Source organism: Delphinus delphis, chromosome 8, assembly GCF_949987515.2.
Source record: "Delphinus delphis chromosome 8, mDelDel1.2, whole genome shotgun sequence".
Lineage (NCBI taxonomy): Eukaryota > Metazoa > Chordata > Mammalia > Artiodactyla > Delphinidae > Delphinus > Delphinus delphis.
The window spans coordinates 44,887,752-44,901,476 of record NC_082690.1 but is presented as its reverse complement, the minus strand read 5'-3'; the positions used below and the strand labels follow the sequence as shown (position 1 = coordinate 44,901,476).

The 13,725-nt window shown below is 36.0% G+C and overlaps 1 protein-coding gene across 1 annotated transcript in view; it reads left to right on the top strand.

Moving 5' to 3' along the window:
- TYR (tyrosinase) overlaps positions 1–13,725 on the top strand; it is a 110,135-nt gene that overhangs the window by 55,622 nt on the left and 40,788 nt on the right. The window contains exon 3 of the mRNA XM_060017240.1: positions 3,187–3,334. Within this exon, the coding sequence (XP_059873223.1) occupies positions 3,187–3,334 (148 nt within the window). The remainder of the gene's footprint in view (positions 1–3,186; positions 3,335–13,725) is intronic.

The window sequence follows — 13,725 nt, the reverse complement described above, 5'->3', positions numbered from 1 at the left end:
GTGCCAGATTCTATACTAGATGCATCACACCTGTTATCAAAAAAATCCTCATCAGACTATGAGAGATGGGCATTAATTATTCCCTCTCTTACCAATGAAGAACTGAGACTCACAAAATATAACTTGACAAAGGTAATACTTTCACTAAGTAACACAGAATTTAAACCCAGGTTGCTTAGCTCTAAAAATCTTTTCTGTACAGCAGTATCTTCAAATTGGGATAGATACTACTATAGGTTCACTAAGACTTTCTAAAGGGTACATGGCACAAAGAGTTCTAAAGAAATTTATTTCCAGATCTTCCTCCCATCTGTTGTTTTCTAAAATGAATCTGAATGAGAAGCCTCCTGAATGTTCTTCTTTACCACCTCCCCTTTCACAATCTCCCTTCGACTTTTCAGAAGAAAGTCATACCTCTCACCTAAACTGGATCCATTCTCATCACTAAGCATGCACAGAAGGGGTAAAAACTTACAGGGTACCAAAGCAGTGGAGAACTCAAAATATCAGTGCCATTGTCGCTGAAGTGAATGACTTTAATGACTAGGTAGCAAATGTCTTGAAATTTGGGTCCTTTGTAAATAGATCCATAAATTAGAAGATTGCTTTCAGCAAAGACTTCTTGATTGTGTTGTCACTGATGGATCAGATTATTTTGATGCTGAATCAGTTACGTCATTTTGGGCATATATAACTTAAAAAGGAGTTCAAGTAATTAAGTGAAATTCCCTCAAAAATCTTTTCATTACCATCTAGTTTTTTATGAGAATAAAGTTTCTCAGGACTGTGATTTAGTTTGTAAAATTTAGAATAGAAAATATGCTGAGCCTTACGTTTTCTATCAATGAGTAATATTCATCCATGGATGCATGCAATAATTTTTAATTAACAATCTTTCACAAATATTATTAAGAAATAAATTTTCAATAAAATTTTACTTCTGTATTTAATAGCTTATTTTGTAAAATATTTAATGTTTATGTCATTCCAATAAATTGTGTATTACTAAAAACTATAAGGATAACAATCCAGATTATATTGGTCCCATGAAATTTTTAAAAAGTAATTTTAATTTTTATACCTATTTTGTTGTAGAAAAGTATGATAGGCTGATGAGTTTTTTAAAAATACATTTCAAGAATAACATACAACATTTAGGTATAATTTTGTAATAAAATAAAATAAAAACATGAGATCAAGTGAAAAAGGAAATCCTATAAAATTTTAGACTATAATAGAAGAGTTTGTTTAGGTACTTTTGATATGGATGAGGGTAAATATCAAATCATTTAATGTGCATACATTTTTATAAAGTGATAATACATTTTTATTTTAAAACTTATACTATTTGCAACATCTATCCCTGAACTTTTATCCTCTGAAACTATATACAATTATGATTAAAGCAACTTAGAATCTACTTAAAAATATGTGAGAGCATACATAAAACTTGGTTTTAAAACTTTCATTTGGTGCTACTCAAGGATAAAAGCTTAAAGACCATTGTTCTACAGACCTTTTCCCTCCATGATATGACTTATTGCTAATAAGAAAGACAGTACACCAGTTCATTCAAGAGCTTAAGCTCTGGAATAAAACACACTGGTGTTCCAGCCTTCTCTTATTTTTAATCTTAATCTTTTTAATCTTAGACAAGTTACTTCAGCTCTCTAAACTGCTTTATCCAAATCTGTATAATGGAGATTATGAAGATAAGCTGTAGAATCATTGTGAAGATTACATGAAATTAATCATGTTAAGCTTTTAGAAAAATTCCTGAACATAGTAAGTGCCATGTATATACAATCATAAAAGTTTTCATAGACAAGAGATTTCAGAGGGGAGATAAGTGTATGTTCTTGGGCTGTGGTTCCAGAGGGAATGGGGCTTGGTATGGTTTCAGAGAATGAGTACATAAAGCTCAAAAGGAGGGGAAAAAAATCGTCCGCTGAGGCGGCAGAAATACTATGAGCCACAATGGTGGGAGAGCACAAATCTTCAAATGGAAAAGTGAAGAGCTGCACTTTAAAAATGAATTTGACAACAAAATAATCCTAATTGTATGAAATGAAGCTAGATTTCCTCTGCCCATGCCCTAATGCCTGCACTGTTTCTATCCTACCTTTTTAAAAAAATTATAATCTTACAGTTTCTGTTTTCTTATATTTCTGAATTTTGAAATTCAGCATGTCCTTGGCCATAGTCCCTCAACTTGACTCCTACTTACAGTTTAACTCTGTTACTCCTACTTCTTTGTCTGGCTCTGAATCTGAGTTCTACTTATGTTTTGTGTTTTCCCTGAATGGACTCTGAAATGATATCATACTCTACCTCTTCCCTGGGAGTATGTGGGAGAGAACACAAAACATCAAGAGGTCAGATGTTGAAGTCTAATTGATATGGGTTAAAATCCCAACTCAACTACGACTTGGGAAACTCAGAACTTGTCTGAGCCTCAGTTTTCTCTTTTTTTCAATGGGGATACTTTCTAATCAACAGAGTTGCTATAAAGGCTGAAGGACTTATGTCACAAAAAGCAATAGCTCAATTAACATTCAGAAAATAATAATTCTTACTATAATTACTATTCCTTTTGCAATGAATGGAGCCATTTAATGGAGTCCTGTTTAACTTTGAAATAAATATTTTGCAAAATAAAACACATTACCTGATGTCCTCTAGACAGTTGAACATGAAATGTAATGTCAAAAGTCACAAATTTCATGTTTTCTCTGGAACCAGAAAAAAAAAATGAAAAGTAACCACCAGAACTGGAAAGCAAGGGAACACATAAAGGCTGGAAAGATCTGTTTCTACGTACTGTTACAGACTGAAGTGAGAGTGACTGTGTTGATTATTATAAAAAGGTTTTACTACTTTTCAGGATCTAAAGGAGGAATAATAGGCAGAAGCAACAGAATGGAACACAGACTGGCTTAGCCTATTCCATTGGTTAATCAGTCCGTTGTGACCAGATTGACACCATTCAACTCTACAAAGATTTATTAAATATTCACTGGGCATCTAGAATGTACAGAATCCCAATACAGAATGAATTTTATGGTTGATTTTATTACTTTGAATCAGGCTTTCAATTGTAGTTGTAAACCAAATGAGAAAATCATTTAGATTTTAAATCATTAAGACAAACTAATTTTTTTTTTTCAATTTTCTTTTTGTCAACAGGATTTGCTAGTCCGCTTACTGGGATAGCAGATGCCTCCCAAAGCAGTATGCACAATGCCTTGCACATCTACATGAATGGAACGATGTCCCAAGTACCGGGATCTGCCAACGATCCCATTTTCCTTCTTCATCATGCATTTGTCGACAGGTTGGTTAGCACTTCTTCATAAATTATGTGCTTATTTGTTTTAAATGTAGTGGATGGCACGAAGATATACAAAAAGCCAACAGGCACATAAAGGTACGCACACCATCACTAGTCATTAGGGAAGCACAAATTAAAACCAAAATGAGATAGTACCTCATGCTTGTTAGAATGGCCATCATCAAAAAAAACAAGAGATAAATGCTGTCCTGGATGTGCAGAAAAGGGAATCCTTGTGCGCTATTGGTGAAATTGTAAACTGGTATAGCCACTATGGAAAACAACATAGAGGATTCTCAAAAAATTAAAAATAAAACTGCCAAATGATCTGGCAATTCCAATTCTGGGAATATATCCAAAGGAAACAAAACCTCTAACTTGTAAAGGACACCCCCATTTTCATAGCAGCATTATCTACAATACCTAAGATATGGGAACAACATAAGGTCCATCAATGGATGAATGGCTGAAGAAGTTATCACCATCTCTACCTCACTCATGTTTCAGGAACATGGACATGATATCAAATAACTAAGTGACTATTAGCCCGGAAGATTATTAGGCAGGTTTTTATTGCCTTCTTGGCAACTCTAATATTATAAGAATTAAATAATATTCCAAGTCAAGTTTTATTTAGAAATTAGTTTTTAAGAAAGTATATAAGCACCAAAATTATGATAACAATATAACATCAAAACCACCAAAACTATACATCAAGGAGGGAGGAAGATTGTGGGGGAAAACATCTTACCAGAACAGATAGACTGAACTCTGTTTACTGAGTCATTTTTATATCATATTGTCTTTGTGAATTTTTGGCATTTTTTTGATATTTAGTGCCATCCCATGAACTTTAAAGAAGCTAGATTTCCTAGATACCTTGATGCCCCAGACAAGGAATATGCAAACTATGGCTTATAGGCCAAATCTGTCTCCTACCTTATTTGTAAATAAAGTTTTATTAGAACACAACCACAATCATTCATCTACATATTGTCTATGGCTGCTTTCACACTACAATGGCCAAGTTGAACCAAGACCATATAGTGCACAAAATAGAAAAGATTTAGTTCCTGGCCCTTTACAGAGAAAGTTTCCTGACCCCTACCAAACCAGTGAATTCCATATTTATATGCCAGGTAAGAGAAAGAGGTTGATCTTTATCTAGCCCACCTATATCTATATTTATAGAAAATGCTATAACTGAATTCAATGTCTGGAGGCATTTTTTTAAATAGAGATAAAGCTATTATGAAGATATACAGCTTTTAGAAGCCACTCTCCCACCTTTGAAAATTAAAATTTTCTCTTTCTTAGAATTCTCTGTTAATCCTATCTTACTATTAGATACCTGCATGATTATTAAAGTAACTCAAAAATAATAAGCAAATGTCAAAGTAGTTTCTCATTCAGCCCTTGTAGGCAAGCTGATGAAGATTCTGGGGATGGAGAGGGAGGAAAAATCATCATTATAAAGAAGGATAGAGACCTGCGGATTGCCACAAAGTACTGTGGCATCTGAGCTTTCCTCTCAAGTCTCTTCTTAATAGAGATGCATTTCTTCAATCAGGTGGTCTTTTCGCTGCTGTTCAGTTATTCACAAATATATTTATTGAGCACCTACTATGTGCTGAGTACATTTGCCTGAATATTCCACATTCATTGTTGCTTCTATGCATTGCACTTACCAGTCTCCAAATCTGGAACATATTTTCCTTGACTTATCTAATTTCTATACAATCTTCAAGACTAGTTTCAATTGTTAGCTCTTCCATGAAGAATGACCATGCCTATCTAAAATCATTTCTCTCATCTAAGGGTGTGTTGGAGCCAGCCCAAATTGGCTAGCAAGATTGAATTATGTACATATTTTCCCAACTTTGCATTCAGTGACCTCAGGCTGTAGCTTGAAACCAGTATTGGTAGGAGTGTTTACATCAGAAAACTGGCAAGTGCTACAAATCAGGGCTTTCACTCTGAGAGAGCTGGTTGTTAAAATAATGGCCAGCATACCGCTGCTCCCATCTGTTAACTCACATCACTTTCTCTCTCTACTTCTTATTTTGGACACATCATTTATATCGTTCTTATTGATTATGTGCTTTCCTTACTGATTATTTGTGCTTTGTCTCTATGACTAATCTCTGAGCTACTTAATGGTGGGACCCACGCCTTGAATTCTATTTGCTTTTCTCACAATGTTTTCTTTAGCTTGTAATTAGTAGATGTGTAATACATTTCTATCAAATGAATAAATGATTGAAAACAAACTTAGCAAGTTACATTTATCATAGCTACAAAGGAAACTGCAGAGAAATCATTTTAACTAAAAAACACTTTTTGCAACTCTTATAAAACACAAATCATTCAATGCTATAAACATGTTTTAAGATTTATCATGTTAAAAAAAAAAGATTCAGCATGTTTTAGATTTAGCAAGGTCTAGACCATTAGACCTTGTTTTAGGCACTGATTAAACAGAATAATGAGACAAGATCACTGGCTTGAAAAAGCTTAGTCTAGTGGGAAATACAAACAAGTAAACAACTATAGTACATTATAATTCACACAGTCATAGGAGACATTCTTGGAAAGCTACATAAAAAGGATGATATATGAACTGAGCCCTGAAGAGCAGCAGGCCTACAAGACAAGAATGGATAATCAAGGATTGAGAACATAACTCTTACCTCATTGAAACCAAGCACAAGCTCAAAGTATGAACTGAAGAAGAAAATGAAGCTTAGGGTCCAAAATAAGGAAATATGCCTCAGTGGCCAGTTAGCTCACCACCAAAATGTGCCATTGTTGGGCAAATAGAGACATAAAGTAATTACAGTTATCTCTACCACTTTTAAGTAAAAAAAAGGAAAAATCAGAGAATGGATCTAATACAATGATTTTAAAATATAATATGTATTTAGTTTTTACTATGTGCTAGGCACTGTTATAAACTCTTTACAAGTTTTATTTTATTTAATCCACACCAACAAGTCTGTAATGTTCTAGATTAAAAAAGAGAGATGGAGAAGTTCAGTAACTGTCCCAAGATTACACAGCTAGTAAAGTGTGGAGTTGAGAGTTAAACAATGCAGTCTTACTACAGAGCCATGTTCTTAACCACTGTGGAGAATTCCTTGCAAAATGCAAAGACAAGTTTTCCTTCTGACTGCTCTTAGACTGAGGATAAATCATTTTCATTAAAAATTCATTCATTCAGCAAACATTTTAAGTTTCTTCTATATTCTAGATCCCATGCCATGTACCACGCCTTTTTAATTTATTGGTATGAATGACCTCCAGAGGCTTATAATCCTTCAAAAAAGATAGAAAAGGGAAAAAAAAAAAACCAACATAGCAATGTAGCACTGTCTATAACAGAAGTGTAAGGGGTATGTGAATCCAGAGAAGGAAGAGCTTAAATTATATAAGAATGGCCCAAACTGGAAGCACCTGACAACATCAAATGCTGGTGAAGATGTGGAGCTACAAGAACTCTCATTCATTGCTGGTGGAAATGCAAACTGGTGCAACCAACTTGGAAGACAGTGTGCAGCTTCTTATAAAACTAAACATATTCTTACCATACGATCCAATAATCATGCTCCTTGGTGTTTACACAAAGGAGTTGAAAATATATGTCCACACAAAACCCTGCACATGGATGTGTATAACAACTTTATGATTTCCAAAACTTGGAGGCAAGCAAAACGTCCTTCAGTATGTAAGTGGATAAATAAATGGTGGTACATCCAGACAATGGGATATTATTTAGTACTACAAAGAAATGAGCTATCAAGCCATGAGAAAACATGGGAAAAACTTAAATATATATTACTAAGTAAGAGAAGCCAATCTGAAAACGTTATGTATTGCATGGTTCCAACTATATAACATTCTGGTAAAAGCAAAACTGTGGACTTTATAAAATGATCAGTTGTCGAGGTTGAGGGCATGAGGAATGGATAGGCAGAACACAAAGAATTTTTAGGGCAGTGAAAAAACTGTATGATAGCATAATGATGGATATGTCATTATACATTTGTCCAAACGCATAGAATGTATAACACCGGTAGTGAACCCTAAGGTAACCTATGGATTTTAGGTGACTATGATATGACATCGTAGGTTCATCAGTTATAACAAATGCACCATTCTGCTGGGGGATGATGATAAGGGGGAGGTTATGCATGTGGGGGGGGAAGGGGATATTAGGAAATCTCTGTATCTTCCTTTAATTTTGTTGTAAGCCTAAAACATCTCTTTTAAAAAAGTCTTAAAAAGAAAGATAAGTATGGTTGTGACCTACTTAACATTTTTAAATAACTGAAGTTATGACTGGTAACACTATACTGTTGTTGCCTAATATCAGATAGTGCACCATCAGGACTCTGATAAATAGAAATGTGATATGGACAGTGAGGGAACTGATGAATCTCTAAGAACTTGTCATAAAGCATACAATTTAGAAAAAAATTAACGACATTTACTTATACAAATTTAACCGAGGGAAGGCTGAGTAGCTCTTCTTATTTGAGTACTCTTCCCATGTTACTCATCAATAGTAACTAATAAATGAACCTAAGTATTTCTAGCATCTCTCTCTTTGTAAGGTGAAATAACAAACCTTTGTAATTTTCCAGAAATCACAAAGGTCATTTAAAAGATATTATACAAGATTTATGTCACTTTTTTTTATATTTAGGATCTGATTTGGGCAAGGCAAAATCAAAGTTGTCAGAGGAAACTTGGACACGATTAAGTAGGATTATGAGTGCCAATATCATATATTTCATGATATTTTTAATGAAAGTGTCAATAAAACATTTTAAAGTTAAAAGAAAAGAAGGTAACAGGACTGTAAAGAACCTTAGTGCTTTTATAAGTGAGGAACAAGAAACCTTTGCTCTTTTTTCCTTTCTTAAACAGTCAAGAGTATAATACAGGCAACGAAAAGCTCAGGAAATTATTCTAGTTAGACAGAAAATATCTGCTATCTAAAAAGTAAGAAAAAAATCCTTTATATTGTAGGCAAGGGCCATAAGCAATATTATCAGTCAGTAAGTCAGTAAGTAAGTAAGTAAATAAATAAATAAATAAAAATTCAGTAAGTAAGTAAGCCAAGTCAGTAAGGCCATCAAAATTGAGAATATTTTAAGGTTTTTAACAAATTTTATAACTTATTTTTCAAACTTAGGTATTATAAACCAGGTCAAATAAAATTCACTTTCCAAATTTCATCCTTCATTGGCTCCTTCATATCCTGGAACATACTGGCACTTTAAGACAGACTTTAGGGGCTCCGCCAGATGAGCACTAATTTCATTATAACATTAAGATGTTATTAACATGCAGTGTTAATAAAGATAGTCATTGTTTATCTTTAAATGAGCCAATAAATATTTTTTTAAAAAAGAATTCCATTGTATGACTGCACCATTCTTTAGTAATCACTTAGTCACTAATTAACAGGCTTTTTTTTTTGCGGTACGCGGGCCTCTCACTGTTGTGGCCTCTCCCGTTGTGGTGCACAGGCTTCAGACGCGCAGGCTCAGCGGCCATGGCTCATGGGCCTAGCCACTGCGGGGCATGTGGGATCTTCCCGGACCGGGGCACAAACCCGTGTCCCCTACATCGGCAGGCGGACTCTCAACTACTGCGCCACCAGGGAAGCCCCAGGCATTTTGATTCTTTTTTAAACTATATATATGTGTATGTTTGTGTGTGTTTATATTATGTATATATATATATGTATATATATATATAATTGTGAACATTTGTGAGTATAGCTAAAGAATAGATTTTTCACATTGGAATTGAAAGGTGAGAGGTTAAATACATTTAAAATTTGTTGATATTTCCAAACTGCCTTCCAAAAATGATTGTGTTTGCTACATTTCCAGAAATAGAGAATGAAAGTGTGTTGTCACCCTGTACCCTCATTTGCACTAGATGTCATCAAATGTATTAATCTTTTTAACTCTGAAAAGTAGAAAAATATTTATTTGTATTTTTGTTTCCTAGACATGTTATAGATTAATTATACTTTTTTTAAAAATGTCTATTTACATTCTTTGCTGTTTTATATTAGGTTAATTTGTCTTTTTATTATTGAATTATATAGGCCCCTCATAAATTTTTAGTTGACCTTTTTTGTCATAAACATTACAAATATTTTTTGCAGTTTTAATCATCATTTAAATATTATGGTATCTTTCTTGGTGTTCAGAAATTAATATCTGATCTTTTATATAATCTTTTATATTCAATCTCTGTTCACAACTTCAGAGTCTTTAACTCTTTGTTCCTCAGTATTCTCATCTGTAAAAAGAGTGGATTGATCTAAAGCTCCATGGTTCCTTCTGGACTTTACAATCCTCTGGATAATGTGTTTTTGAAGAAATGACAGTAGAATGCATTAGCACAATTACAGGGCTTTAGCAGGTTTCTTAGTGACAGCTTAATCATGCTTTTAGTTATGATTAATAGGTAACTGACATATAGACAAATCCAATTCATAGTATAAATTATTTTTCTCTGCTATTCAGATTAAGGTCTGACAGGACTCTAAGCTTTTCTCAGACTTGTAAAAAAAAAGTTTCTGGCAAGAAGAGACGATTGAAGAGTGGGCACCCTAAAAGAATGAATATGTTGGAATGTTTATTCTTTTTCTCCAAGATCAGATTTGAGGCATGCTAAAGACAGAGACATTTGAAACTTTAAACCAACCTAACACTACAACACCCATCAAGCAAAGCTGATGTTTTAGCCATGGAATCAGGAACTTTTATGCTTATAAATTCCTTAGGAAGGAAGATGAGCATTGGTGCTGGATGGTACCCTATGGATAAATGTCGGAGCCGCAGAAAGAGGGCTTTAGAAATACCTCCTTTTCCTTAATACTTCATTGCTCAAGGAGGGCTCACGTGGACAAAAGCAAGCACATCTCTGCATGCATGCATTCATTCAGCTGTTAATTCAACAAACATTTAGTCCCCTCTACGCTTTGTGTGCTATATTAGGCCATGGGGATTCAGCAGTCACTAATACTATTCCTCCCCACCTAATGCTTCCTGGTCCAGATATGTAAAAAACTAAGTAACATAAAACAAAACGTAACTTCTGCAATAGTAGTGGTTTAATAGGCCAGAGTATGCGGGAGTGAAGAAAAGAGCATCAAGGAAGTAGGGACCATAAGAATGGTCCTCCTCATACCCTGGATCTGTAGCACCTAGCAGCCTGCCTGGCACAGAGTGGACATTCAATGAATAGCTGTTAGATTCCAGTGTTCGGCATTCTCTTATGACCGGTGGCTTTATGAAGAATGAGTAGGATATTGACTCGTGAAGATGGGTAGTAACAACATTCAATTCATGTGGAACAAAACAAGAAAACCTCAGAAGTGTGAGGTTAAGAGAAACTTCAGGAGAGAGGCCATAATTAAAACCCAACTAAAATACTGAAAGCACAGCTAATGTTTGAGTGCTTACTGTGCACCAAAAACTAGGGGCATCAACGGACTGACCCACTTAATAGTTAACAACAACCCTACCAGTTAAGTGGCATTATCATCCCCATCTGAGGGACCAATAGACTAAAGCACAGAGAGGTTAAATAACCTGTCAGGATATGAACCCATGTTTTTAACCTGTACTATATGCTGCTTCATAAAGTGTTTGGAGAGCAGAAGAAATGCATGTCTATATAGAGAGAGAATATACTCTTACCCCAACGCAAGAGCAAGAGCTAACAGGGTAGGTGGTTATTTTGAACACTAGTCACCAGCATGGTTACTGCAGCAGGAGGCCAGTTGACCAAGCAGAATAGGTTGGTGAAAAATTTAGCAAGCTCAAATTGGGTGGGGTATGTGGAGGGGAGAGGAGGAGTGCAGGGGGCAAGCAGGGGCTAGACAGTGAGGGGTGGGGAATGTGAAGGGGAACAAAAACTGGGCCAATATTTGGAGTAAGTGTTACAATTTAGAGTGCCCAGAAGTTTAAGCCTGCAGTTTTAACTGATTTTTAAATTTTTATTGAAATATAGTTGATTTACAGTACTGTGTTAGTTTCAGGTGTACAGCAAACAGGTGTAGTTCCCTGTGCTCTACAGTAGGTCATTGTTGTTTATCTATTTTATATAGTGTGTATATATATATATATTTTTTTATTATTTTTTTTTTTTGTGGTATGCGGGCCTCTTACTGCTGTAGCCTCTCCCGTTGCGGAGCACAGGCTCCGGACGCGCAGACTCAGCGGCCATGGCTCACAGGCCCAGCCGCTCCGCGGCATGTGGGATCTTCCCGGACTGGGGCGCGAACCTGTGTCCCCTGCATCGGCAGGCGGACTCTCAACCACTGCGCCACCAGGGAAGCCCTATAGTGTGTACATTTTAATCCCTAACTCCTAATTTATCCCTCCCCTCCTTTCCCCTTTGGTAACCATAGGGTTTCTCTGTGAGTCTATTTCTGTTTTGTCAATAAGTTCATTTGTATCATTTTTTTTTAGATTCCACATATGAGCTATATCATATGATATTTATCTTTCTCTGTCTGACTTAATTCACTTCGTATGATAATCTTTAGTTGCACCCATGATGCTGCAAATGGCATTATCTCATTCTTTTATGGCTGAGTAATATTCCATTGTGTGTGTGTATATATATACACACAGAAGTTTGCAACCACATTAGTTCTTGCCCAAAATAGAACAACTGATCCTTAACTTTGCAAAGGTTTCCAATGTCGTTTCCAAATTCTTTAAACATCCTTTGGACATATCCTGTGGCATATCATTATGTAATATATTTTGATGCTAGGTTTCTATGCATTCCATGCATCTAAGATGTCATTTGCATGAATATACATATATATATAATTTGCATATATTTCACATCTTCTTTATCCATTCATGTTAAACCCTCCTCTGATGTGGGCTGGGCTCCCCGTGGCTGAGCAGGCACTGACTCAGGAACTAAGTGAGGCTGAGGTAGAGAAGGCAGGAAGGGACACCTCTAGAAGCTCATAGTCTAGTTCCTAGATTCCAAGTGTGGATAAGAAGTCCTCTGGTGGAAGAACCATGAGACCTGGGGGCAGAATGCCTGTAAGCACGTCCTGGCTCTGTTCTGAGATACTTATATGACCCTGGGAAGGTTGCTGAATTCCTCCCAGCCTCAGTTTCCTCACTGACAAAATGGTGGTAATATTACTACTCTTCTCATAGGAATGTGACTTTACAGTTTATAACTCATAATATGACAACTGCTCCTTGTAAAGAGAGCAGAGTATAAGGGACTTCTATAAAGCATATGCGATACTTTTGTTCTGTACTCACTATTTGCAAGCACCCTCCAGGATCAACAACGCTTCCTTGGTTCTCCTGTAACCTGTCTCTTGAGTGCATGGGAATCCCAGCTAGGTATAAACCTGAAGCAAAACATTCCATGGATGGCAGGTCTGCCTCACTTCTCAGCTACAGATTAATTACATCTTTTGGAGTGACTTCTTGGCTGTCATTGCTCATGAGCCTTCCTTTCCATTCTATTCCCCAAGCCTCCCCTGGGCCATCCCGCTAAGAAGGCTGCCCCGACCCACATACCTGCAAACTAAATGCCTTGCTAACTAGGCAGCTCAGAAATAGTCCAGGCAGAAGGCAGCTCCCTGGAGCTTCAGGAATGAATAGCAGATTGCCTGCCTGCTGGTGATAGCACGGCCGAAACTTGCTCAGAAAGACAGAAGTCCCAGGGTTAGGGAAGGAGGTGAACTCAGAAACCAGAGAAATGTGTTAAAGTCTGCTCTGGGAATCAGACGGGGTGGCAGAGAAGGACCCCTGTGTTTCCTGGTTTCTTTTCATACTGTTGGATTCTGAGCAGCTTTAAAAATGCTCCCTAGACTTAACTCCCTAGAACTAGTAGCAGTTATACCATTATAGTTGTACTTATCCATATATCCACAGCTGATTTTTTTGTTGTCATCAGTGGATTTAGCTCTGATGCCAGTCTGCTTTGGCTAGATGTATTTGTAGGTTTGACTGTCTCTCTCACTCAATCTTGAGCTCCTTTAAGGTCGTGTTTGTGTATTGATCATCTGTAGCACCTAAACACAGATCCAAGCACCTAACAAAGACCCTGGCACATAGGAGACATCATTAAACACTTATTAGACTAAAGTGTTGCTGCACTTGATTAATTGATGAAGAGGCCATGTACTATAACTAATAACCTAAAGAACAGTCCTCCTACAATGTGGGGAATATCCCAACTTTTTGCGGGATTAATATGTCTTAGTATGAGGGAAATTAAATTGCTTAAATTAAAATCTTGATAACTTAAAAATCTCAAATGAAAGAGGATAAGGAAACATGAGTCGTCATTATTTTTGCTGAAATTTTAAATCTGAAAGA